This window comes from Lygodium microphyllum, unplaced genomic scaffold (assembly GCF_053477565.2).
Source record: "Lygodium microphyllum isolate KBCC unplaced genomic scaffold, Lygodium_microphyllum_v1.1.10 scaffold_45, whole genome shotgun sequence".
Taxonomy (NCBI): domain Eukaryota; kingdom Viridiplantae; phylum Streptophyta; class Polypodiopsida; order Schizaeales; family Lygodiaceae; genus Lygodium; species Lygodium microphyllum.
In genome coordinates this window covers 1,205,924-1,233,441 of record NW_028229528.1, presented here as the reverse complement: position 1 = coordinate 1,233,441, position 27,518 = coordinate 1,205,924, and the positions used below count along the sequence as shown (strand labels likewise).

Sequence of the window (27,518 nt, the reverse complement as noted above, 5' to 3'; positions counted from 1 at the left end):
TGAGATATTTGCAATCACACCTATTGTAGCCTCTTTGTATGAGGCAGTTCTAGGCTTAGGATATACATGCAGACTGAATCCCATATGCACAGAGAGGAAAACTATAGCCATCCAACAACTATAAAGCATTGTACTTGACTACCACTTTTGATAGATGAATGAATACATGATGATGCTTTTCTTTATCAGTTAGTGTCAATCTTATACTTGACAGTCCTACACAAGATTGTGTTTATGAGTCCAAGTCTCAATCTTGGAACCTAATTCACTTGTGTAACAGTTGGTCTCTCCTTGTCTATGTCAACATGATTCTTGTCTTCATCTTCCATCCTCCATAGCTCCTGCCATGCTCTAGATCTGCATATTTAACACTGATGTTGTTTGCCTTGAAGGAGTTTTGGTGGTGGTGCGGATGAAGGTGGTTGGTGGCACTTTGTTGGCCTGATTGGTTGGTGATAGGGTTGTTGAAGTTGGTGATAGGGCTGGTTTTTGTTGGGAGTTGCAGTCATGGGTTGGCATGTGTTGATGTTCTGGGGATTCTGTGGGTGACGATTCTTTGGTGGGCTTGTAGGATGATAAGGGATAAGAATTCAAAGTTGAGTGTTGATAAAGAGCTGATTGTACTTTCATTGGAGTCTTCAGTACTTGCAATTGAAAACCTCTCACATGGTCTCTCCCTAGGGATTAATGCTAGTCTTCTTAACATGCACAAGACGTAGTTTTATGAGTTTGGAAGACACGTTGAACTCTAAGCAAGATGAGAGTATTGTATTGTACTTGACGACCCAAACTATGTATAGATTGTGGTGCAGATATTATGTGAGTGCACGTGAATACTTAGATGGTACATAGTTAGAATACTACTAGTTAGGTTCCTCGTAGCAATGTGTGGATGAAGTGAGGGTTCAATGGGGTGGAAAAATTTGACGATGTTGAGAAAAAGTACACTTGAAGGCTTCTTGAGATATTAATTGTGCTTTTGACAATGCGATGTAGCATAATTGAGCTCATTGACGCCGAGATTAGATTGTAGAGGCCAAGATTAGATTTGATCGGGTAGTGGGGTCTTCAATGTCAGTGGTGGTCGATCGCCATTGTTGAGTATACCTAAAAAAAGAAAAAGAAAGTGCACTACTTGGGGGTGCATCTATCTCATTGTGCAGTGTTGTATGGTGTATGTGCTAGTAAAACTGGGAGTTGGGTCGAACCTCAAGGGAGCCTATTGTGTTGTCCCATACTTGAGGACCCAGTTTGTGTATAGGGGATGTGCTATGGGTGTTGCTTAGGGAGACCGATCTAACCATAGGTGAGCATAAACTCCCTAGGTGTGTCCTTCCCTTGATGTGCCCTAAGTGTGGAGTGGGGGGGTAGGAAGGGCTAGGGGGTTAGGCAGGGAGCCAAGCACAGAGCCGACTAACCAAGGCCACTGAACATGCCTAACCTAAGGACCCCTAGGTATAGTGTTTGTGGCACTCTAATATACATGGAAAAGCTCATTGTTTCTTTCCTTTTTCTTTATGCGAGTCTTTGTTTGTTTGCTATTTCTTTTTTTTTCTTTCTCTTTTTTTTATTTTGGAGATGCATTGGGAGGGGGCACACTAGACATCATCTTGATACTCTACAGTAGTTACATTTCGAGGGAGCCTAAGAGATGTACCACAAGGAATGCATGGCTTGGCATGGATCCCTTTTCTCTTCTGACAGTACTTGTTGTGGCCACGGAGGGGACTTGGTTCCTGCACTCGTTCTTTCCTTCGTTGATGTGATTTAGAGTCACGCCCTTCTTCGTGGACCAGCTCCACTGGCTCCTATTGAGGCGGTTGCATTTGCTATTTTGGCTTCCCAAACCCCTAGTAAGGAGAGTTCTTGTGAGGTTCAACTAGTTGAGATTAGGAAAGCACATTGCTCCTCTACTCCTTAGCTAGCGTTATGCTTAGGTGTCATCTCATGGAGTCCATGTTGCAGTAATGTGTTAGCTTGTAGGCTAAATCTTTGATTCCATCTTCGTTAGAGTAATCTTCTTCTCCCTTTTGCCTTAGTCATTCTTCCTCCTCTTGTGACATTTGCTTGCACTCTTCTTCTAGTCTCTTTGATTCCTCCTGCACCCTTTGTAGCTCTCTGTTTTCTTTGGAGGTGGATCGAGTTCTTAATATGGGAATTTTACGAGTGTGATCTTTCCTCTCCCCTTGACTTAATATTTTTTTAGCCTTGCTGCTCATGGATTGTCCTCTCGCTTTCTTGTTGTTGAGATGGTTGGTCATTCTCCTTTGTATTAGTAACTCACTCCCCTTGTTGTTGTGATGTTCCTTGTGGACTTCGTCTCCCTCTTGTTCTTGGATTGGTGACAGCTCCCCCCAACACATCGCTCCTTGGGTGTTTCTGAGTCCTACTATTGGCTAAACCCAGGGTCTTCTCCACCATCACATGGCTCAACTCCACCTCTACTTGGCGAGCTTCTTCTCCTCTTCTTTGTCAAGATTGTGGGAGAGAAGGAAGGAGTCTCACTTGTAGCTTTCTTGCTTGCACAATGGGGGAATACACACAAGAGTGGAGGCTGAAAACAGCTTTCCTCTTCTTAGTTGTGTAAGCCAAAAAGAACTCTCATACAAAGAAATAGAAGAACCCTATATATGGGTCTCAAACCAAACTCAACTAACTAAGGTGGCATACTAACTGAGCCACGAATTAGAGTAGATAAGGATAGCTATCATGTAGCTATTATTCATGGGCGGTGTACCAACCGCATCTGCAACTAACACATCGATGACATAAATGCATAATGGTCACCTTGGCATATCACGAGTGGAGCTCGATATCTCAACACTCCCCCTCGAGCTCAATCCCAATTCTTGCACACCAAACATATCTCTGAACTTGCGCAGCTTCTTTACGCCCAATGCCTTCGTGAATATGTCAGCTACCTGATCCTCTGTGCTGACATAAACTAGATCAATAAGACCTAGTAAAACCCTCTCCCGCATGTAGTGATAATGCACCTCAATGTGCTTTGTTCTAGCATGATAGACTGGGTTATTTGCCAAGTGTATACTACTCATGTTGTCACAATAAATGACAACTGGCCCATCTGTAGGGCTGATGCATATCATAAAGTAGCTTATGCAACCAAGCTACCTCACATGCAGCCATTGCTGCGCCCCTGTACTCAGCCTCTGTGCTCGACAAGGCAACTGTAGGCTGTTTCTTGCTGCTCCAAGTGACTGCAGTACTCCCAAAAGAGAACACATATCCACTGGTAGATCATCTATCAGAAATACTACCAGCCCAATCAGCATCAGTGTATCCATACAACTGTATCTGAACCCCAGTCTCATAAAGTAGTCCATACTGCAATGTGGACTTCACATACCTGAGTATGCGTCTAGCCGCATCCAAATGCGGTTTCCTTGGAGCCTGCATAAACTGACTTACCAGTCCAATAGCATAGCTCAAATCTGGCCTGGTAATAGTCATATAAATCAAGCTTCCTACTATGCATCTGTACATAGTAGGGTCTTCCAGAAGCTCACCTGCATTTGCGCTCAGCTTCACATTCTGCTCCAAAGAAACTGAAATAGGCTTACAGCCTGTCATCCCATATTTGGACAGCATGTCCAATCCATACTGCCTCTGCAAGAGCTGTATCCCACTTGGTGATCTAATCACCTCAATGCCCAAGAAATAACGTAGCTCTTCCAAATCCTTCATCTCAAACTTCTGCTTCAATAGCATTTTCACATGAAGGATATCTTCATCACTGTCACCTGTCATAATCAAATCATCAACATAAATGACCAATAGCATAATACCTTTCTCTGTTTTTCTCACATAAAGTGAGAAGTCTGCCTTGGAAATTTGAAAGCCAATAGTGACAAGATATTATCTTGTCAGACCATGCTCTAGGTGCTTGCTTCAAGCCATACAATGCTTTCTTCAACCTGCAAACAAACTCAGGATGAACAGCATGCACATAACCTGGTGGTTGCTCCATATAGACCTCTTCTTGCAAATCACCATGCAAGAAGGTATTATTTACATCCATCTGATGTAAAGACCATTCCTTTGATGCAACCATAGCAATGACTGCTCTTACGGTTGTCATCCTTGCAACCGGACTGAATGTTTCTTCATAATCAATGCCATATGTTTGAGCATACCCCTTGACTACTAATCTTGCCTTGTATCTGTTCACAGAACCATCTGCATTGTGCTTCACCTTATAAACCCACTTACAGCCAATTGCATTCTTACCTTTAGGCAAAGGTACCAATTCCCATGTAGCATTTGCTTCCAAGGCATCCATTTCTTCATCCATGGCTTTCTCCCATTTTTCTTTTCCCATGGCTTGCTCAAAAGAAGTGGGTTCTGGTTCCTGTATCACTTTGACCATATATGCATAGTGAATGGCTGTAAATCTATCATATTTCAGCCTATCCACAGGATACCTAGCTCTGGTAGACGTGCGCAAAGTAGGTTCATTCCCAGGTGCTCTCAAAACATCCCTGGTCTTCCTTACTCCAGGTGTAACAATAGAAGGAATACCCAACTCATCATCAATGCTCTGTTCTGAGCCACTGGATTCACCATCCACATAAGAGTGACCTGCATTCACATCAAACATGGGCTGATCTACCTTCTCTTTTCCTTTTCGTGATACCTGCATACCACTATCTGCATTACATTGAGAAGATTCTCATGATCTCAATCTGCCTGTCCATGGCGAAGAATGTGAACCACTGCTAGAGGACGCTCCAGGTCCACTAATATCTTGTGACTGCTGCTGTGAATTCTGTGCAGCATTACCATTTTGTGCATCTACATTATCAATCACATTTACTGGTTTATACCAGCTACTCATCTCATCAAAAACAACATCTCTGCTCACTGTAAACTTACAGGTAGAAGGGTTATAGCATTTATACCCTTTTTGCTGCAGAGAATAACCAATAAAGATGCACTTCTCAACTTTTGGATCCAACTTGGATCTCAACTCATCTGGCACATGAACATAGGCAATGCAACCAAAAATCTTCAAATGAGAAATATCTGGTTTCCTACCAGTATACCTCTCCTCTGGAGTCATCCCATGTATTGCTGCAGTGGGAGTCCTGTTCATTATGTAGACTGCTGTAGCAACTGCTTCAGCCCAGTAAAAATCTAGCAAGTCTTTTTCGTTGAGCATGGCACGAGATACCTCTCCAATATGCCTGTTTTTCCTTTCTGCAATTCCATTTTGTTGTGGGGTATGACTGCATGAATATTGTTGCTTTATGCCATGCTCCTGCAGGAACCTTGCAAACTCATTTGAGAGGTACTCTCCCCCTCCATCTGACCTTAGGCATTTTATTTGCAGGCCTGTTTCTTTTTCAACCATAGCTTTAAGAGTTTTGAAATGCCCAAACACTTCACTTTTCTTTTTCATAAAATACACCCAAACTTTTCTGCTATAGTCATCAATAAAAGTGACAAAATAATGACAGCCTCTAAGAGATGCATCTTTAGTAGTCCACACTTCAGAGTGGATTAATTCCAATGGCTTCTTACTCTCTTGAACATGTCTAGGAAATGGTTTCCTTTCCTATTTTCCAAATTGGCAGGCTTCAATACCTTATGCATTTCTGCAACCTTGAATTTAGGCAATCCTGCAACAATATTTTGGGCCTGCATTGATTTAAGTCGTTGTACATTAACATGACCAATGCATTTATGCCAGATATCAATATCTGCAACTACACCGGTCCCATGTGCAAACATTGTTGCACTCAATTCAGGCATGTCTGCATCCAACGTAAACATTCTACCCTTCTTCTTTCCTTTTGCTATTAAGTGACCTTTATTTTTTATATCCTCAACAAAGCATCCATGAGGATTAAATCTGACCTGCAAGCCCTGCTCAACCATTTGACCAACAGAAACCAGATTCTTGGTGATATTTGGGACATGAAATACATCGGATAGGTATTTCTTTTTCCCATCCTGCATAGATAAAGAAATTTTTCCAATCTGCATAATAGGATGTGCAGTATCATCATCAGTCTCCACAAATCTTGGTTTTTCCATTTTCCTTGCATCCTCCATCCATTCTACATGACCTGTCATGTGGTTTGATGCACATGAGTCAACATACCATACATCGTTGCTTTCTTCTGCACTTGTCACAGAATTGTTCATGTGCTGCACCATGAATAAATGCTCATTTCTATCATCACCCTGTCTACTAGAAGATGCATAATTCCCTTGTTGCAATTTTCCATTCATGATGTCATTCTGCTTTTTATAGCAGTCTTTAGCCATATGACTCATTTTGCCACAGTAGTAGCATTCAACATTATTGTTTGCATTTTGGCCTCTTTGCCATCCACCACGACCTCTTTGGCTCCCCCTGCCTCTAGAATTACCACGTCTTCCTCCATAGGACTGGTTTTCTTGAGTTTGTTGCATATTCTGATTTCTACCACGGCCTCCAGATTGGCCTCCTCTACCTCTGCCTCTACCTCTTCCAGCATTTGAGTAGAAGACAACTTCTTTTGAAGTTCCTCCTGAAGAAGATGCACCACCATTTCTCTGCTCCTCAGAAATTAGAAGAGCAATCAACTCTTCAAAATCAGGAAATCTTTCAAGGATGGAAATGGATGTTCGGAACTGTGCATAATCCTTTCCTAGACCATTCAAGGTCACAGAAACTAAATCATCATCTTCCACTGGTGACCCAATGGAAGCAAGTGCATCTGCAATCTTCTTCACCTTCATGTGGTAGTCATTGATGCTCATATTTTCTCTTTACACATTATGCAACTCTTGCTTGAGCTGCATTTTCCTAGCTTGCGTATTTGTGCTATACATTTTTGACAAAGTATCCCATGCCTCCTTTGGCGTACTTGCATCCTGAATATGCACAATCGTAGAGTCTGAAATGCTGATAGACAGCCAATACATAACTTTCCTGGCTCTCTCATGCCATGCTTTAAATGCCTGCATTTGTTGTTGATTGGAAACATCACGAAGAACTGGTTCTTCTTTATTTCCTACAACAAATTCCCAATATCCTTTTCCCATAAGGAAATTTGTCATTCTAAACTTCCATGCTTGGAAGTTGTTCTTGTCAAGCTTTTCAGTGACAATCTGTGAGAGAGAATCAGACGCCATTACAGAACATTGCAAAAAATTCTATCACTGCACAGAACACAGCTTCAGCCTCACAAGGGCAAATCTGCAAAACTGCAGAACAGTGGTCGCACAGCATAAAACTGGGTCTTTTCCTGAGTGCATGCAAAAAAGTTCCGCCTCAAAAACAGACCCCGAAATGGCCTCAAATCAAAAAAACAGGGTCACCCAGGGCTAAAGCCCTTTCCCGCAGCATATACTACCCTCTTGCTTCACCGCGAAGGGCGTCTCAACCTGAGACAATGCACTCTTGCAATTTCCGATTGTGCTACCTGCAGAGATTTGCTCCCAAAACAGAAAATGAAAGAACACTGCTCCTCTTACCAGAACACCGCGAGCTTGGCTTGCTTTCTTGAGCTCCTTACCACGAACAAGGCTCTGATACCATGTCAAGATTGTGGGAGAGAAGGAAGGAGTCTCACTTGTAGCTTTCTTGCTTGCACAATGGGGGAATACACACAAGGGTGGAGGCTGAAAACAATTTTCCTCTTCTTAGTTGTGTAAGCCAAAAAGAACTCTCATACAAAGAAATAGAAGAACCCTATATATGGGTCTCAAACCAAACTCAACTAACTAAGGTGGCATACTAACTAAGCCACGAACTAGAGTAGATAAGGATAGCTATCATGTAGCTATTATTCATGGGCGGTGTACCAACCGCATCTGCAACTGACACGTCGGTGACATAAATGCACAACAGTCACCCTCGCATATCACGAATGGAGCTCGATATCTCAACATTCTTACCATCACCATGTCACAATTTCTTTCGACATCGAATCTCCTTGGAAATTTTGTGCACTTGCTGTAATTGATAGCCTGCCCAACCTTCTCTTACATACTTCTATAGACTGTATTGGTCCAAGAGTTATTTTACGGTTGGCTCCTCCATGATGGCACCTTTTAAGTTTAGGGCAAGCTTGAATGTAAACTAGCTGAAACCCCTCGTTTTCACCGTTAAGCCGTACTTTTCTTGCTCTTCCATCATGAACAGGAGCTTGCCACCTTAATCTTGCCCCGGATGTAGAGTTTGGCCAAGAAAGAGAGAGTATCCAATGAATGGGCTTTGGGGCATGCTCAAATGCAATGTGTGCTTTCTGTAGGGGCGACTTTCTCTTCTAGTAGCAGGGCTTCCATCATGGCTCTTTGTTCTTAGCATTTATGTCGCTTTCTCCATAATGGTTCTCTGTGGGGTTGGTGGTCTTGTGGTGACTTGGAATTGAACACTTTCGTACAGAAACATGTGTGAGAGTACATGCAAGTCATATGCTTCAACCATAATGAACAGGTGCAACTCAAAGAGACATCACTTATCTGAATCCCATGGTGTTGACTTCGATGCATATCACCTATGCTTGATTATCATTGCTTGTGTGTGTGTTAGCTTTGCTTTTTTGGTATTATCTATACACAGTCACAAAACTCATTGCTTATTTATGTACATGTTTATGAATCCATGTCACTTTGTGAGGATAAAAGCCAATTGTAAAACTCAAGATTGTACTGGAGTGTGGCACATGCATCTAGGAATCGTGCTATCCTACTCAATAATAATATATATTTTGCAACATCGAGTAGCATGGTACCTTGTCTGAGTCTACTTGCAACATGTAGCTCCTCCTTAGTGATAATTTTATCAACCAGAGAGTTCTCTTAGCTAGTTCCGACTAAGTCCATACCCCGAACGGCAGTTAGTACTCGAAAGGAAGTTAGTGGTACATAGGTTGGATCTCTTTGAGACCGCCATTTGGCCAGTCGCTCCTCTGAGACTATCATAATCTGGGTTCCAAGTTCAGCCATTGTAGCGCAATTTTCAAACCAATGTTTTTCAAATTGACTTCAATCCTCTGATTGTCGCTTTAGCTGCTCTATCTCAAAGAGATTTGGTTGGCAAAGAACTTCATTGAATGTCACAGTTAAGCATAGTTCATCGACTTCCTCGTCAGAGATGAGTTGCATGCGTTCATATAAGAGCTTGTCATAGTGCTCATTAAGATGTTCTTGCTCTTCCCAAGATAGCGGATATGACAAATATTCCTCAAGATGCTCCCTAGGGAATGTGCCCATGTCTGCAAGGACGGAAGCACGCGTGAATAATTTGAGTTTAGCCTCTAACTCGATCAAGCACTCTGTGACACTTCTATGTTCTATGAAGGCTTTCTCAGTTACTATCTCATGCAAGGTTCTGGGAGTTTCCCTAGGCTTTAGCATAAATGGGGGCTCGTGCCTAGATGAGCAAGATTAGTCAATGCTAGGATTTCTTATATCCTCAAGGTTTTCATGTTTCTCTTGAGACTTTGCTACTATTGTGTCATGGTTCTCCTTGAATGTGACTAGTATAGTTTTATCCACCTGTTGTGACAGTTTTGTATCCACTCTTGATTTGTCAATGCAAGTTCTGTTGTTAGTGGATTGAGTATTGCAAGAAATCATATGATGGTAGTGGTTGCTTTGACTTATCACAACACATAGATGTATCTAAGATTTCAATGTTGTTAGGAGAGATGGCAATGGGTTCATTCGTGGGTGGGATCGATGCTTTATTCCTCAACTCTTCAGCACTCTTGGTCTCAATCTTCTTGGCGTCTACAACCACTTGGAATTGCCTTTATTCTCATTGTTTTCTCCTCTTTTTCTTGGGCAATCGAGGTGTATCCTTTAAAGACTCAGGACCCTGAACTAGGTCAGCCGTTGATGTGCTTGGTTGGGCCTCAATATTCTCTTGCTCTAATGTGTCCTCATGGGACATAACTACCGCCTGCTGAACAACCTCGCTAGGTTGTGAGGATACAACTATCTCTCTTTTTGGAGAGTCTAGCTCTTCAACTAATTCCCCTCTGTCTAGCCCCTCATCCAATTGCATTGGCAGTTGCTCCTGGTCGGGCATTTACTCTAGAATCTTGTCCTTACCCATTGGAACATGCCTCCTTTGCTTCTTATCAGAGTGAGTGTTGCATTTAGAGTTGTTTTTCTCTTGCTCAAGAGGTTCAAGTGACTCTAGTGTAGAACCCAAGAGATGGATTAGGGTTCCTATCATGTAGGCTTGGATGAAACCAACTAAAGAAGTCAGGGTTGTATTGATGGGAAGCATAGAGATCTAGGATTGTGGGGTCTTGAGTGAGGCAAAAGACATATGCACTAACATCAAGCACCATGCTCCCTACTCCTAGCCTACTAGCCACATATAGATCTTTTTCTAGAAGCAGTTTATCATACAACAGATGTTTTTGGATAGTGGCAAAAAGCTGGACCTCATGGACCATTGCCAACACTCTTAATGAGGTTGGGGCAATGTACGTGGGATCATGTATTGATGTCCAAAGGGCTTTTCTTTGCTCAGTGAGTGTAATTAGTTGATGGCCAATTTTGGTTGCCAAACTTTGGTTGGAGTACCATTTCTGCACAAAAGTTACCTTGTCCTTTACCTTTTTGTTTGATTGCTTTCAGCTTTTCCTTATTTGTCTTGCATTGAGCAGTATAGAGTGAGGGTATCAAGGCAATTCCCTAATTGTGCCTTTTGGGATATCCTTTATGACTTCTTTAGCGACATCTACATAGCGGGAGCAAACATGTTGTTGCCCAAGGGTTCGACTATGAGCTTTGTGTGCTCTGGTGTTGGTCTTCCAATGTCCACGTGAACGTATGCACGTGTGATGGCTGTCAACTTGTGATCAAGCTTCGTTAGGCACTTCATCTCCGATTCATTAGTCAAATGCGCTATCTTTTTGGCCAAATATTTGAGAGATTTCTCCTCAAGCCTAGGCTTTAGGTGATTTGGAAGTGTTGGAGGTATCAAGGATGTTGGTTGCGACATCTCTTCCATAGGTGAATTGCTAAGGAGACATTCCGCAAGGGGCAGCCTGGTCACAGCCAAAGGCTGTGACTGCTGTGATTCCTGATTGGAAGTAGCCACAGCCAGTTCAGTGGACTAGCTACTGTTGATAAACTGCGGTGTCAAGTCCTTAAGCAGATTAGAAGTGGTTATGTCTTTTGCTGCCCTTTGCACATTCACTTGTGCAGAACTAGTTAAGGTGGATTGCACAAGCATATCCTTAGGCTGAGAGCTAAGGCTAGTGTCATGTCTTGCATCTTGGACATTTGGAAGCTCAGATGGAGATAGAGATTGGAATTGAGAAGCTACACTTGACGACTGTTGTTGTGCTTCTTGTGTCCATTTAGGGAAAGAGGGTGTAGGAGATTTGGGACTCCTAGGTGGACTTGGCACTGGCTGAAAGATTTGCTCATGGCTATTAGACAATTCTACCATTTACTTTTTTGAGAAATTAGCCTTATCATGAGCAACATTGTACCTATGGTGCTCACTACCCTCTTGGGAAGTCAAAGGCTCCTTGGGTACTAGTGGCTTTTGTGTACACTCAACGGTTATATCTGGCATCCGCTTGTTAGGCATGCTAGGCTGAAGATCTACCTTTCGAATAATCATGTTTGGTTTCTTGATTTCAATCGTGAGGGGATTAATCACTCCAATGTTGTTGACTCGAGACTTGGATTTTCATTTGGATTTCCTCCTACGCTTCTTCGCTTTTGATATGGTTTGGCCTTCAACTGACAAAGGTGGTTTAGCAAGGGGCTTTGGTACCCAAATCCATCGGTTACTTGCATAATACCCTTGAGCACGTAGCAATGCTTTGGATATCCATTGCAACGTTGTGCTGGCTCTCCATTGTACCTTCATCTATAAAGCTTGGGCTTCTTTTGTGGTCTTCTACGATATTGTAAGTCCAAAGCCTTATCCTTGGCATTGTCTCCTAACCTTCTTGTTTCAAGCATGGCCTCACTCACTAGTTCTCTTAGTTTAATATGCGCTTGTATCAACTCTTTCAACAAGTCCTTACTCTCATTACTAGGCTTGCCTGGTATGTCAGAATGTTCCTTGTCTTTCCCTCAAAGTTTGATGAGGTCACCTTTACTAAAGGTTGTGATTATCCTCACACCCGGTAGTGTCAAGTGTATCCTTTGTGCTACATAATTGGCCTAACACTTTGTCACCCTTTTGAAGGGTCTTCCTAGGAGGGTTTCCTTTCCACAATTAGCACTACTTGGAGGAACATGGAATAGGATATGCAAGCTTTCCGTTTCAATAGTTACAAGGATTTCGCACTTCCCTATAAGTGCTTGTGGGTGTCCCCTACAAGGACTAAGAGTTGCATTAGTCGGTGTGAGCTCTAGTTGGCCTAGTAGAGTCCATGCTTCATAGGTCAAGATATTATAATCTGCTCCTTCATCAATGAGAGCATCGACACTATGCTTTGTTTTTGTGGTGAGTTTGACCCTAAGATAAGCAGGTGGTACTATGTCTTCATCTTCTAGGTCTTGGCTTATCAATTCAAGCCTTCTAATGCATGTCCTCGAGTCCCCAATTGCACAACCAGATGTGGATTGTCTATTAATCTTTTGGGTCATTTGTGCAGTATTGTTCAAGGTGCATCTATCATCAGGAGGACTGTCATGTCTAGTCATCCTCAGAATTGTAGCTTGATATTGTTGCATTCTACCTTGACTAGATGCAATCCAAATGCAACACATACGTGTTTTTATGGTGTGGCCTTTTTGCCCTTGTTGGTTAGATTGGCCCATTAAGATTCTAGGGTCTCTGCTTGTTTTTGTTCGGGTATGGGATTTTGGTTGCTGTTTTGCAAGTGAGAAATTATGCTTGTGTGGAGTCATTACTACACTAGGATCTAATTTGGAGGACCTAACACGATGCGTGTTTTCTCTCCAGCCTATTTGGGGGAGGTGCGGAGGGGGGAGAGCCCCCTCTGTGCGGGTCCGAGGGGGATTGTCTCCCTAGCCCACAAGGCCATTACGTTAAACACCATGCGCGATTTGAAGGACCGTCCATATTTTAGTCCAATGATAGATCTATGATGTGCTTTTGACTCTATATGGTCTTTGGGTTGGTTTCAAGTTCTACATGTTAAAATTTGGAAAAAATCCAAATTTGGCCTAGCAGGTCTAAATTGCAGGGGCCAAATGTCTGATTCGGCCCATCTGAATGGCCGAGGGCCAAATGAGAAAGGGTCGAATGTAAATGGTCCAAATGTCAAATTCGGCTAGTCTGAATATGGTGTCCAAGGGCCGAATGGCTAAAGGTAGTGGGCCGAATCGATCGGGCCGAGGGCCAAGTGGTTCATCTCCGATTGGGTTCAGGTCAAACGGCCGAAGGCCGAGTCAGGGGCTGAATGCAAAGTTGGTTAGAATGGTGAATTTAGCTGGGCTGAATGTCAAATTGTCCGAGTGGGATTGGGCCAAGTCTGCAAGTCGAGGGCCGAATTTTCATGTATCTGAGTAAGATGGGCTAAATGGTTGATTCGGCCAATGCCAAGTCCTAAGTATCTGAATGGCGGTGGACCGAATGGCCGAACATAAGAGGGCTAAGGGCCGATTCTAGGACTTGGCCCAGACTTGTCGTCACTTGGAAGGGCTGAATGCAGGGCAATTTTGGTCGATGCAACAATAAGTCACTCGAATCACACGATTTAGGTCTGACCTATTACACACACCTCCAAATCAAAGCTATGGGTAGAGGGGAAGAGTTGTAGATACCTAGAATAGCAAATAAACTCCAAAATGCAAATCAACAAACAAATCAAACCTTCTTGCCCTGTTATGATAGCAAAAACCCGAATGTTTGTTTTCCTTCTTTTTTCTTTGTTTTTTCCTGCCCTAATACATTCAAATCACAAAGCAAATTCTTGCACTACTCCAACATGCTTTTCCAAATCCAAAAAACCAAAAACTTACTTGCTAAGAAGATCAAATACCTCTTTAAACTCCCTCGCTTCCTACTTATCTACCTCAAGTATCGGTTTGGGGAAAACTCTACTTCAATGCTCGATTCGGAGTGCACAAGCACTCAAGGCTTGAATCCCTTGGTCTCGGCAAACAGAATGAAAATGTAAGGGTGAGCTCACGCTCAACTACCAAGACCCATGGACTGCCTATTGTTCAAGCGTTTCAAGCAAAGCACTACTGGCTACCTCTCACATAGCCGATGTGCTATCTCTCTATACAAGTGTAGTGAGCTTACCTCCATGCTAGATCAAGTAGTCTCTTCTCCCGAGCACTTCGGTAGCTCCACGATCCAAGTGCAAGCTTCAAGCAAGCTCGATCCTCAAGCTCCACGCTCAAAGCTCTATTACCGCAAGCAAGAGAAGAGAAGAGAAGAGAAGAGAAGAGAAGAGAAAAGAAGAGAAGAGAAGAAGAGAGGAGAAGATGGAGAGCTTCTCCACCATGGTCCCTCACCCTCACACACTCACACACTCACACTCCCTCTCTCAAGCACAAGCACAAGCTCAAGCAAGCAAGCAAGAAGAAGAAGAAGAAGAAAAATAGAGCTACTTTTGGCCATACACAAGAATTAGCTTCTCATTCACTTTTCAACTTTATATACAAAACCCTAAATCCCTTTTGGGCGGTCCTTCCTTTATTCCCTTTTTTACATGGCCAACTAGGCTCTTTTTCCCATTGTCCTCCTATCTCCCTAGCTTCCTTCCTATTGGCCATCTACTTTTACAATTTGCACAGGTGAGAGCTCGACGCTATTAAAATAAATCATGGTGCACCTTGCGCTCTTTTACAAAAGTATTGACTTGTGCTTTTTTTTTGTGTGCCTTTCTCTTTGATTTAGGACTTTTTTGCACTTCTTGTGTTTCCATATTTTTCTTGGCGTGCCTTCGTCTTCTGTTTCACTTTTGCCTTAGCCTTGTCTTCTGCTTTAGATTTTTCGGATTTTCCACCTTGTTCGTCTAAGGGTTAACACCTTGAGAAGGGGAAACCAAAACCATGGTTGCCTTGAGGCAGTGAGTTGTAGGTAATGTCACACGCTGAAGCAATGGCGGGTGAAGCTTCTCAATGATAGCTCTAACGCTAGTTGAAGAGAGAAGCCCAAGTGAGAGCACAAGCAAGCGGAAGCACCGAGGTGTGAGCTAGAGAGAGAGAGAGAGAGAGAGAGAGAGAGAGAGAGAGAGAGAGAGAGGCGATACTCCAACAGTTACAATGTGTGACCCGACCTCTCTTATTCTATTTATCATTGAAAGAATAAAGAATAAAGTGACAATGATGGGCATTGCCACCTGTAGTGTACATGTGTGCGAGTACTGTATGTGTAGTGAATACATGGACAGCATAGGCATAGGTGCCTGTACCTCCAACACCCACAGATTGCAAAATCCTATTAAAGATATTCTATCTGAGAAAATTTAGTATTTCTAAGTGTGTGTTCATCCTAGAATTACACTAGGATAGGGGAGCTAGTTTTAAAAATAGGAGCCATAAGGATGATAATTTTTTCTTTTGTGATAGTGGTCACCTTGAAAAAGAAAATGTTCTTATTAGAGGTGGTTGTCAAAACTTATTCTTTTCTTATAGCATGATTTTAAATATCTTTCTTCACGTGTTCGACTTGAAGCATTGCTTGGCCAAATATTTGTTGGAGAGAATGGCTGCCATGGATGCTCAAGCTCTAGCATAAGAGATTTGACTTTTATCCATCTTGATTGAAATATGACCCAGCTTTAAGTAGCTTTCATTTTATTGGGTCCTCTACCCTAAGCTAAGAGTTGAGTCATGCTTAGATAAAATTTACCTGTGAAAGTCCACATAATCAAGTTATCACTTGTGTGGATAATTGATTTTCACTTTGTCGACCTGAATATTAGAACTAGTAAGAGTTATACTCAGTTATGGGGTTGTATTTTGCACATATGGCATCACATGATTGGTCAATACATTCTCTTTCCTAGCTCAATACTCCTTCCCTTTTTGGCTCGGGACATTCTCTCTACTACTCAATGTGTTCTCTCTCCTTACTCAAAAGGAGGGTTCGCAAGTTATTGACTCAGTGCATCAAAGGTGAACTAGCTTTAGCCAGAAGCCACACATAGAAGTTGTCATAACATGATGACATAGGTGTGTCCTTGCTCTAAAGGAAGGCTAGAGAGGAAGTCCATACGTAGGCTAGAGACTTGGCATTAGGTGAGAGCATTATAACTTTGCCAAAAACGAAGAAAGGGAAGACATTGGCCAACCTCTCGCTTTGTGCTGTCGATATGGAGCACGGGATCGGCAGAGGACACCTTCAAGCGCTCGTAAGGATAAGTTCTGCGCTCACTGTCTTCGTCCTGGCGCATCGTATCAGCACGAACATGGTCCTTTTTCACGTCCTCTGTGTCAATGCTGCAGCTGCTAGCGGCATTATCTCTACCTGCAGGCTGATCCGGTTTCTCAGGGCTTTCGTTCTCCTCCGCCTCACTGATTTCTGGAAAGCTCGAAGGACTGTCGAGGTCGCAGTCCCTTCTCATCTCTGCATACCGTGACTTCGTACCTGGAATCACCATATCTATCAGGTAACTTTCACTGCAGCATTAACACATTAATGCATTAGATTTTTTGGGAAAAAACAGAGGCATGTATTCATTACGGTTGATCGTTCAAAGTAGGGCTGGAAGGAGGAGCAGGTGTGCTTGATGAATTACTGATACTAATGTAACGGGGCAACTAGGCATTAGAAACTATGCAGTAAACCAAGTGCACAGATGTGATGGTTCTAGAAGTTCGTGCGAGTATCTATTTCAAGGAGCTTTTGAACCTGATTACCTGGCCATGCAAAGGCAAACCTGTCACTGTATGATTCAAAAACAGAAGTTAAGGTCGCAATAGCCGGTGATACTGCAGAACGTGGAGTTCTTGACGATAGTGGTGTTTCACATGGCGGTCCTTCTCTCTTTGTCTCTTTATTCTTCAATGGATGGGCAGAGAACTTCACAATGGGAGTATTTGGTGGTGCTCCCCCTCCATTTTGAAGCTCAAATTGCTTAGATAGCGCAGACAGGGCTGCTGATTTGCCACTTAAATGTCCGTGCCCTGGTTTCTTTCTAGGCGTTCGTATTCTTTCCAACGGTTGTGGAGGCTTGAATGCTCCGTTTGAACTCAGACTTAACTGCACCCTTTCCAGAACAGGTTGGCATTTTTCTTCTGACATATGTGACCAGCTTCTTGGTCTGTCTTCCTGTAACTTTTTCCAGAAATGTTAGCACTAGCCGATAATGAACATTTTAACTCAAAGGCATACTTATTCGTACATCTTTGGCATCTTCTGGTAGTTTCTCCAATGCTTGAAACTTCCTCTGGAAAGGGTTAAGGTGACACTGCATGTTCAAGGTGAGCTGAATGAGTTAGTCAATCAATATTTTTCTTCTTATTTGTCTCAAAAGGCTTGATAAATAGAGACAAAACATGATTTAATGATCAAATTTTCGCTGCTATGGTTTCATGACATGCTGAAGAGTCTAAACATTTTTTAGCTCTTCAAGTACAATAGTCTTGGTATCTATGAATCATTCTGCAATGCAACCAACTTAAAATTTGCTATTCATAGATTGATAAGAAGCATCCTAAGGGAGTTGAGTATTCAGTATATCCTATTTTGCCCAATTGATGCTTGGTGCACCTGAATCCTTCATAAAATATACATACAATATCATGCCAGTCTTAAGCAAATTGAGTAGAAGCTGAAGTTGTCAGGAAACAGAGGGTAGAGACCAAGGCGTAGAAGGTTGCTCACCATTGTGCGTGAAGAATTCCACGAGAAATGTGATGTGAAAAAGGGAGGCTCGCTTCCTTCCAGTATTTTATATATGGGAGTCTCCATTGAATGATCAGCATATTTTGTAGATTGTTCTAAGTATTGCTGCTATTTACAACTGATGTCAGTGCCGAATTAAACTTATTAATGACAGTAAACAGGATTTTAGTCAAGGTGACACATTTGACCTGCCCATATTCAAATGCCTTTAGTTTGTTTGTCGCTGTAACATCTTTGCCAACCCAAACAAAAACATCACTGTGGCAGTCTAGTATCAAGATTTCATCACTGAGTAAATCTTCTTGAGTGAAGTTGAACACTTCTTTCACCTATCACATGTGGCCTGTCAGACCAAATTTGCAAAGTGCTACAAGAGAAAGTCCAGCCAACCCATTGTAAGTCTAAAATCCTTAATTTTCGGTAATCTCTGTGTACTTTACCTTCACTTGGCCTGCAGGTTATTGGGAACCAGCGAGAGGTTGAACATGCAAAATGCAACAATTGTCAGCTTACAAGAAGTGGCCAGTGACATCTCTGAAGATTTCAAGTGCACTGTTGAGTGACATGTTCTTACTGATGAAAAGTTCATGTGAATCTAAACAACTGTCAACTACTCATTGACAGAGTTTAATCAAAGATATGCCACATACATTGATGTTACCTTTGGCCATGGTACAGCAGAAAAGTTGTGGATCTTTGGCAGTTTCTTTAGGCTCAGCATGACTAGGGTAAAACTTGTTGCCACCTAATGCATCCCAGAACATTTGCGATTCAGATCCCTCTTTCAAAGTGGTTGATGGCATACCAGGCTGACAGCAAATAAAAATTTCATTCAATAAATCTGTAGATGCATCAGAAAAGGTCTGGGATTCGCATTCTCTTGACTATAAAAGTTTGGACAAAGCTTTTTGGAATACAAGTGTTGATTTATTTATGGGATGAGTTCTTAGCTGGCATATGGATCTTGCCTTTTATCTGCAGAATGGTCATCACAGAAATGCCCTACCTTTCCGAAACAATTCTTTCATGAGAAGGAAAGACAACTAGGGATTCAAAGAAAGGTAGGGCATGTGTGGATGAGCTTTTGGAGACTGATTTGAACGAGGCAATTGTTTCTATGTGAAGGTGTGAGACTTGGGTGGATGTCTAATAGGCCAGGGCTTGCTTGACCACTGACTATTGTGAGGACCCTCGGTCTCGGAAAAATGGATGCATCTTGATATTGCTTTAGGGACGGTCTTTTGGTGAGGGAGACAACTGTGACTATTAGCCTGGAAGCTGCATAGTTTTCAAAATGGTTGCATTGTTCACCAGTTAGATGGTATGCTTGTCTTAGAGTTAATTCAGTGCACCAAAGTTACAAGTATTTAAATTAACAAATATCACATATCACTGCTCTGTTTTTGAGAGGCTAGCTATATCATTGCAAGAAGGCTTACTTTCATGTGTTGTATCATGTTTTGTGTTGCTTGTTGGTTTCCCAATGTGCTGAATTTGCCATACCATGTAAAAAAGCTGTTACTCCTTTGCAAAACAAAGCAGCCACTTGAGTTTAAAGATGTTGGTACCTGTAGATATTGAGTAATAATTTGTTCATACCTTCGACGTATCTATATGCAAACGCAAAATCAACATAAATATGCCAACATTAAATATGTAAAAGGTTTGATGAGAATAAGAGTTGGTGTAAAGGTATGTACGGTGTTTAACTTTAACTTGGACTAGTTTAATATTGTGCTGGGTGTTGTGCTGTGGAGCTGTATAGCTTTATATACCACATTGCAACGAGAGAAATGGAAATGCTTTCAAGTGTGAGTGCCTAAAATAGAAGCAAAGAACACACACAATCAATATATATATATATATAAAACTCAGCATTTGGGTTATACCATTGGAATGTGGCTCTTGTGCTTGCTTGATTGGAGGTCTTCATATATTTATAATAAGCTTGTGTGTGAGAATCCTAGGGTTGGCCTCTACATGTGCAACTGAAAGTTGTGGTAACAATCATGATCAGCCTTTACTTCTTTGTCATTGTGAGAATTAGTGCAGCCCATCAACATTATGCTTTGGAAAAAGCAAGGAAATTGGTTGGGCGAACTATGGGAATCTTGGCAACAAGTTAGTAAGTTACTATACTAGGAGGTGTTGCCTCATTGGATATCAAAATTCATATGATAGCCTTGCGGTTTACCCTCTTACACGTCTTTGGATAGACATTGCCAGGTTTTTAGAGGATACTAGCATTTCACAAGGGTGAAGTGCTTTTCATGTCTCATGGTGGAATGTTTAGAATTTGTTACGGCCATTTAAAACTTTAAAGTCTTTTCTTCTTATCCACTTGATTGCCTTTTGGCAAGAGATTCTTTACTTCATTGTTTGGTAGCTCTTGATTTTAAAAAGGAAGCTAATTCCTTAAAAGTTGAGGTTTTTGTGACATCCAAGTTGCTCAATTGGCCTAACAAGCACATGCACAGGGATAAGTTCAATCAAATGGCAAGCTTGGGCTTGAAGGCTATTCAAGATGTTAGTTCATGTCAATCTAGGGCTTATTTTTTTGTCATATTCGTCAATGTTGTAAGGTGCCTTGAGGTTAGGTTGCTTTATTTGACCTTAGAGGATTGGCTTTGGAGGCATTGTTTGTTGCTTGTTTTTCAACCCTTATCCTTGTGGTTGGATTGGGATTTTGTAAAATTGAAGGATTTTCTATAATGGTTAGTCAATCAAAATTAGCATAAAATGGTTGAGGATAAGAGATGGGTCGTTGAGAAACCAAATAAAGTTTAGCTTGTGTAATAGTAGAGCTAAATGGTGTGGCCACCCCTATTTTTTCCACTTCACGATCCCCTTATTTTGTTCATGTAGCATTGTGTTTTCATAGCCTTTTGGCATCATGAGTTTTTGGTTCTTGTCTTTGATCGTGCTTGGTTGGCTAGGAGGCTTGATGTAAATATTTCAATGCATTAATTCTATTTTTTTCACAAACAAATAGATATGGAGAGAGAGAGAGAGAGAGAGAGAGAGAGAGAGAGAGAGTAAAGTGACATAAAGGACGAATCTGATACATGAGAGAGAGAGAGAGAGAGAGAGAGAGAGAGAGAGAGAGAGTAAAGTGACATAAAGGACGAATCTGATACATCATTGTTGTAGTTTCATTTTCATGTGCTAAGAGGTATAATCAAGATGTGCATATAAAATAGAACATCAAACTAAACTCACCCTGTATCACTTGGATGGAAAATCTATAATATATTAGGATTTCCACCTAGAAACTCGTAGATGCTTAAATGTTTTCCACTTTGGGTGTTTAGAACTCTATAATGATGGCCTATCTCATCTTTAAACTATCCATTTTCCTCGCTCGTTATTTCACGTACTTTGTGGTTAGTTCATCGTTCATGTTCTTTAGTTTTGTGAGTGTGAGCTCATTGGCCATTCATATATTAGTTAGTGCCTTGTAATGAGTGGGTTTGTTTCATCACCTTATTTTTTTCTTATATGGTTATGTACCTCAAGACACCCTATGTTTCTTTAATCATGATTACTAGATCTTTAATATCAATGAATGGGATTTCTTGCTATACCTTTCTTTGCAAAATTTCGTGTTTTGGAACATAAATGTCATTGTCTATTTCCTCTTCCTCTAGGACTTCAACCTTATTGCAAACCTCTTTTAGACTTCCTACATTGATGTCCTTGGCAATCCATTATTGTGCTATTTCTCTTCAGTTTGAGAGATGACTTCTTATACTAAACTTTATATTTTTGATTTGGTAGTTTGTGCATGGTTAGTCGAGTTTGTGATTTCTTCTCTCTTTTGCAAATGATTAAACGAATCCTCCAATTTTTTAATCTATTTCTTTTTTTCTTGGAACTCTTTTGGTAGGCTTTTATTTTCTCTTTGTGGATGTTATATCATGTCCATCATGTACTATTCTCCCAATGAGTCGACTTATTGAGGCGGGTATTGACGAGGGTGAGGTAAGTACTTCAAAGAAGCTCAACTTAATTGCCATCTTTGTGTGCAAGTGAAAATGGCTTGGCAAGATATCTTATGTGAGGAAGGTTATGTTGCTTGCCTTGTATGCAATTGAGACAAGGGTAGGCATGAATGTGCATGGCTAAAACTAGCCTTCCTTCTTCAAAAGGGTGATAAATAACCTAATTAAGCACTAATTACAACAATCATGAAATTTCACATATACTAAAGTACTAATGTTATCGAGATTAATTAGGGACAGTAGACATCTAATTTGGCCCCAAAAACTAGTTTCCCATGCGGTATTTCTTTTACTTCTATTACAATTGGATGACATACACTAATATTTGGCTCCAATTTCCTTGTTTTGCAAAGTTTCTCTTTGCCTAGAGTGGATAACAAGCCTTCAAAGCAAGTTGCCACTTTTTTTTTTACAAGGTATCGACCTTCACTTTACACTTAGATGACAAATGTAGCATCAAATCCAAGTGTGATTGGCTAGACCTCTTGCATTCCTTGAATTTTTTCAAATTTTAGCACAAACATTCCATCTTCTAAAGCATGGGAATTGAGGTAGTTAGTAAACACTAATTTCTACTTATAAATTAGAGTTTAGATAAATAAATTCTTCAATTCAACACTTCCAATTATTATATGGGTAAAATTTACTATAGAACTTTGGAAAATGGTTGGAGAATGAGATAGAAGGATGAGGAAAGAGAAAGTTTAGATTTCTATTGCCAAGAAATGGTTGAATTATCGATGATCTACCTCCTGATCAACCATAGTTGCCTATAGTTTAGGGACTCCAAAATGTTGTTGCTTCTTGCTAAAATGTGATTGTATTCCTATTCTTGGGTTCTATAGACTGTTGCCTACTATCCTTAGGCCTTTTGGTGGTTGCCATGGGCTAAAATCACATCTTGGTTCTGCTCCCAAATAGGCCCCTACCATAGTAGGAGCCTCTCCTCTTTTTCTCTCAACCTCCACAATGCTAGAATGAGACTCAACTAGCCTCCACCATCCTTCTCTTCACTTGTATGGGAAGACTTTGCCAAGTGATAGCCTTCCAAATGGATTCTTGAATCATTTTATTTCTTTTTAAAAATAGTAAATTTGAAAATTAAATTTAGCCTTTGTCCATACCTAGAAAATTAAATGTGTCCATCCATAATTAAATTGGTTAGGCCAATTTGACTTGCTAGTGAACTTAGGTATTAATTAGCTCTATGTAATTACCATTAATTAATTAATACCTAGTTTCTAATCTCACCATTAATATTTAATGGCAAATTAAATACCCTAGGCCCAAATCGATCCCAAGTCACCACTAATACCTAACCAATATAACTTATTACAACTTTTGCCTTTGACATCCACTAATGTCTTGGGGTCTTAGGCCCATCAATGTGATCAACTAACTTACACATGACATGTGCACATTCAATTAATGTTTAAGCCAAATGCTAAGCAAAGTATAAAAGATTCACGTCCCCGAGAGATAGATCTCCCCCTTGAAATCATTGCAATCATACTTGATTGTACTTCAATGTGCCAAAAGCAAAGATACAACACTCGAATTTTCATAATGCATCATAATAAAACAACATGGGCCACTATTGCGTAACCATGCTAAAAATTTCTATCTAGCATAACCAAAACATAATGTATAAAGAGAATCTACATTACTACCAGAACCTCATGGAATGCATCTATCACTAAAATATCACAAGTGTTTTGACTAATCAACCATAGTAAAGCATAAACTAAGCGTAACCTTGATTAAATTATCAATGACATCAAATAACACTATGTTGTCCATGAAAACCAACTAAATACCATTGTTAATTCATGATCATCCACTAAAAACCAACACAATTAATAATCAATCTCTAATGATTATAAGCTGATGCAAATGTATGGTTTCGGAGCTATAGGTAAAAAACCATATCAATCTACATACCATATATAAAGAATGACTAATACATTGAATAGTGATCTCATGACAGATATACTATTAGTCAAACAGTACCTTGGATATTTGATGAATACATTTGAGGTCCACTATACACTAGAGCTATCCATCATTGGAGGAGTGGAAGTGCTACCTCTCCATTGAGCATTAGGTAATGCTCTTGACCCTTGCTCTAGTGAGCCTAGCTGAGCGGGATTTAAAATTGACTCTATTGGAAAGCCTCAAGAAGGTAAGGCTGCAACAACTAAAGATGGTTTGCCAAGTCACCCTCTTCTATCCATTTAGTGTCGATGATGAATAGTTTTGAAACTTCACCATTGAAACTTCACCAAATGCCTCCTCGAAACTTTACCTCTAGTCTTTTGCTCCTTATGTGCCAACATCTACTAAGGTGCCAAAATGTCATCTAGCTCCTCAAACATAGGCTAAACTTCAATAGTAGATGTATCATTTGGCATATCACCATGAAAAGGCCTCAAGAAGCTCATATTATGTATCCACCAGTATGGAGGAAATTTCAACCTATATGCAACATCATTGATCTTCTTCGACAACTGAAAAGGCCCATAGTAACACATATTCAACTTTGGATACAATCTCCCTCTTCACTATCTAAGTAATTATATCATCAGTGCCACTCTAACTCTTTAGCATCAAAACACCCGATGATTATGCCATGCTAATTCTCCTGAATGTTATGACTAGACCTCAAACAAAGTATGCTAGTATTTTAATGCTTGGACCTAGTAACTTAGATGCCTCATCCATTGGGCAAAAGGAACGAGAGGAAAAGAAAGAAGAGAGCTGAAGAAAAACTAATGCTCAAAACCACTAGTGCCACAATGATGATGAAAGGTAAGCACATTCTTGAAGCGAAAGTGGAAATATCTACTTTGAAAACAAAAGAGAAGGGGAGTACCAAAGTTGGAGAATACCCCAATGTTAAAACATAATAAACAAGATGAGAAGCTAGGTGAAGGAGTCACAAGCACATCTCTAGGGATGCTAAACCAATAGTGGAAGTAGGAGCTACATGACTTGTCAACTATGAGTTTTCCCACTTCTCCTACTTACATGGGGTCAAAAGGAAATTCCATGCTAGACACATTTCATTTAAAGCCAAGGGGCGCTAGAGTTAAAGATCAGCCAAGGCATGACCACTGGACAAAACTTGAGGAATACCAAGTGCTAAGATTGAGATTGGATGCATATCCTTGCTACTATCTACTTGCCCTTCTTGGATGACTAACTGATGAAGGCAATATGGAAGGAAAAAAAGAAGCAACAAAAACATAGGGCGAAAACTTATCATCAATCTTGATTTGTATGATGACAAGAAGCATGCATATAACGTATGGCATGACCTAGAAAGAAAACAGAACTCATCATAATTTTGGAATTTCTAATGCAATCATAAAACTCCTTGAGGAGCTCTTGGAAGTTCACGAAGATACACAATCTAAACCTATCCTACAACTAGGCACTTATTGAGAGGAGTCCTGATTCAAACAAACAAGCAATGACTAATGATGAGTTTTCAGATGTAGAAGATATGAGAGAGCACCTACACTGACTATGAATCAGAGAGGGAGAAGCCTTAGCTAGAGCTTGAAATGATCAACTATGGCATTGACTGTGGGCAAGCAATAGAGAAAATTATTGTTGACTCCAAACCCAAGGAAATGCAAGCATTGCCCACCATCGATGGAGTAGTCAGAATGGATTGTGACAAGACATGGCTGGAATATCTAGAAGTGGTAGATTATGAGCAAGCCAAACTCAACAAAGATAAATCAGTAGTGTCATATGAAATTGGGACCACTTCTGAGCTACGACTACCTAGAGAAACATCCTTATTTAGTGAAAACTCTAACTTTTGACTTTGAATCAAACACTAGCTCTAAGAGTGACCCTAAAATTCCTTCATTATCTAAGACTCAAGGCACTAAAGGGGATCATCTAGTCCATTTGTGGTGCAAAAGGCAAAAGGAAGGGAGAAAAAAGACTACATAGATCTCTGATGTTGAGAAATAGAAAAAGCTGCAAGACATCCATAAATGCTTCACAAAGTTTAAAAAAGGAGATCGAATGGCGGTGTTGCTAGGTGCAAAATGGCAAGGAAAAACCAGCAAGCCAATCAAAGGATTGGCCAAAGTAAAGGAAGTCCATTTAAATAAAGAAGGTGAAAATCCTAGACCAGTCTTCATAGTTGACAACCTTACTAAGGTTGTCAACTAGGAAGACTAATCTTATAAGTCCCTTATGCGAAGGATGTGTTTGATTGGTCACTTGAGGAGCTTAAAGGGATAGATCCTAGCATAGTCACCCACAACATCCCCATGGTGCTAGATGCGATGCTAGAGTTAAACAATGCCCTTATGCAATGAATCCTAAGCATGCTCACATTGTCAAAGAGGAGATCGCAAGACAAACTCCTAAACACCTAATTCATTTATGAAATTGAGTACATGAACTAAGTTTCTCGTATCATCATCGTGCTGAAGAAGAATGGAAAAATCATAGTCTCCATGAACTATAAAAAAGTTAATGCCACACCAAAGAGAGATAATTATCCACTACTGTACATTGAGCACATGTTGGAGAGAGTTGCAGGAAAAGAGGCCTATAATTTCCTTGATGGATTTTCATGCTATAACCATGCAAGTTCATTCGAACAATGGGTACAAGATGGTTTTTGAAATTGACTGGGGAGTATTTGCATATATAGTGATGCCCTTTGGTATGATCAATGTTGCTACCATACTCCAATGACTCATGTGCAACATCTTCAAGGACATGCTCCAGAAATTGTTGGAGGTGTTCACGGACAATCTTTGTGTATACACAAATTGGATAGAATACCTAGAAAACCTTTGGGCTATCTTTGAATGTTGTAGGTAGTATAGTCTCTCCATGAACCCCTTGAGATGCCAATTATAGGTTAAATAAACATGATTTATTCTAGGGCACATAGTTTCTAAGAATCTCACTGCAATAATCTTTTCAAAGTTAAAATTATTGTCAAATTGCCACCTCCAACGAACTTACAAGAGAGTTCAATGTTTCCTTAGCCATATGGGATATTATTAAAGGTTTGTGCTAAATTATGTATTGATTGCTTGACCTTTGTACAAACTATTGATTGTTTTCAAATGGATTGTTGAATGTTAATGCACCTACAGGGCACTAGAAAAGGCTTTGACAACAACACAAATTTTACAAACCCTAGATAGGAAGATGACCTTTCATGTGCACATTGGTGCTTCAAAGCTTATTTTGGGGGCAGTTTTGTGCTAGCATGAGGAACGCAATCTAGACTATCCCATGAGCTTTGCTAGCCACCAACTCATAGATATTAAGAGGGACTACTCTACCATAGAGAGGGAGCGATTGGCAATGGTATTTTCCATAAATAAAATTTACAATTATTTATTAGCAACATTGTTTACTTTTTACGTGGACCATTAGGCCCTAGTATACCTTGTAAACAAGCCATGCAACACTACAGAACACATAGCTAGGTGGTTGTTTCTCCTTCTTGAATGTGATTTCTCAATTGTTGTGAGGAAATAAAAACATCACTACATGGACAATCATTTGTCTCGAGTGCCTAATGGAGACCCTATAGGGAAAGGCATCAGAGATAATCTCTTGGATGCACACCTATTTACAATTTCTAGAGAAGGCGATCTCTTTAAAGTAGACCTTGCTCATTGGATGGATGATGTTATTGAGATTTTAGAAAAAGAGATATCGGATCACCCAATTGAAAAGGTTTGATTTGTTCCTCTCATAAT

At 40.6% G+C, this 27,518-nt stretch overlaps 1 protein-coding gene across 2 annotated transcripts in view; it reads right to left on the bottom strand.

Moving 5' to 3' along the window:
* LOC148008929 (villin-4-like) overlaps positions 1-27,518 on the bottom strand; it is a 72,855-nt gene that overhangs the window by 6,520 nt on the left and 38,817 nt on the right. For both annotated transcript variants that reach the window (XM_087673904.1, XM_087673903.1), the window contains exons 14-21: positions 19,207-19,335; positions 18,429-18,576; positions 18,208-18,218; positions 17,956-18,096; positions 17,747-17,872; positions 17,265-17,330; positions 16,780-17,191; positions 16,212-16,507 (exon numbers count right to left, since the gene is read on the bottom strand). In XM_087673904.1, coding sequence (XP_087530030.1) covers positions 16,212-16,507; positions 16,780-17,191; positions 17,265-17,330; positions 17,747-17,872; positions 17,956-18,096; positions 18,208-18,218; positions 18,429-18,576; positions 19,207-19,335 — 1,329 coding nt within the window. The remainder of the gene's footprint in view (positions 1-16,211; positions 16,508-16,779; positions 17,192-17,264; positions 17,331-17,746; positions 17,873-17,955; positions 18,097-18,207; positions 18,219-18,428; positions 18,577-19,206; positions 19,336-27,518) is intronic.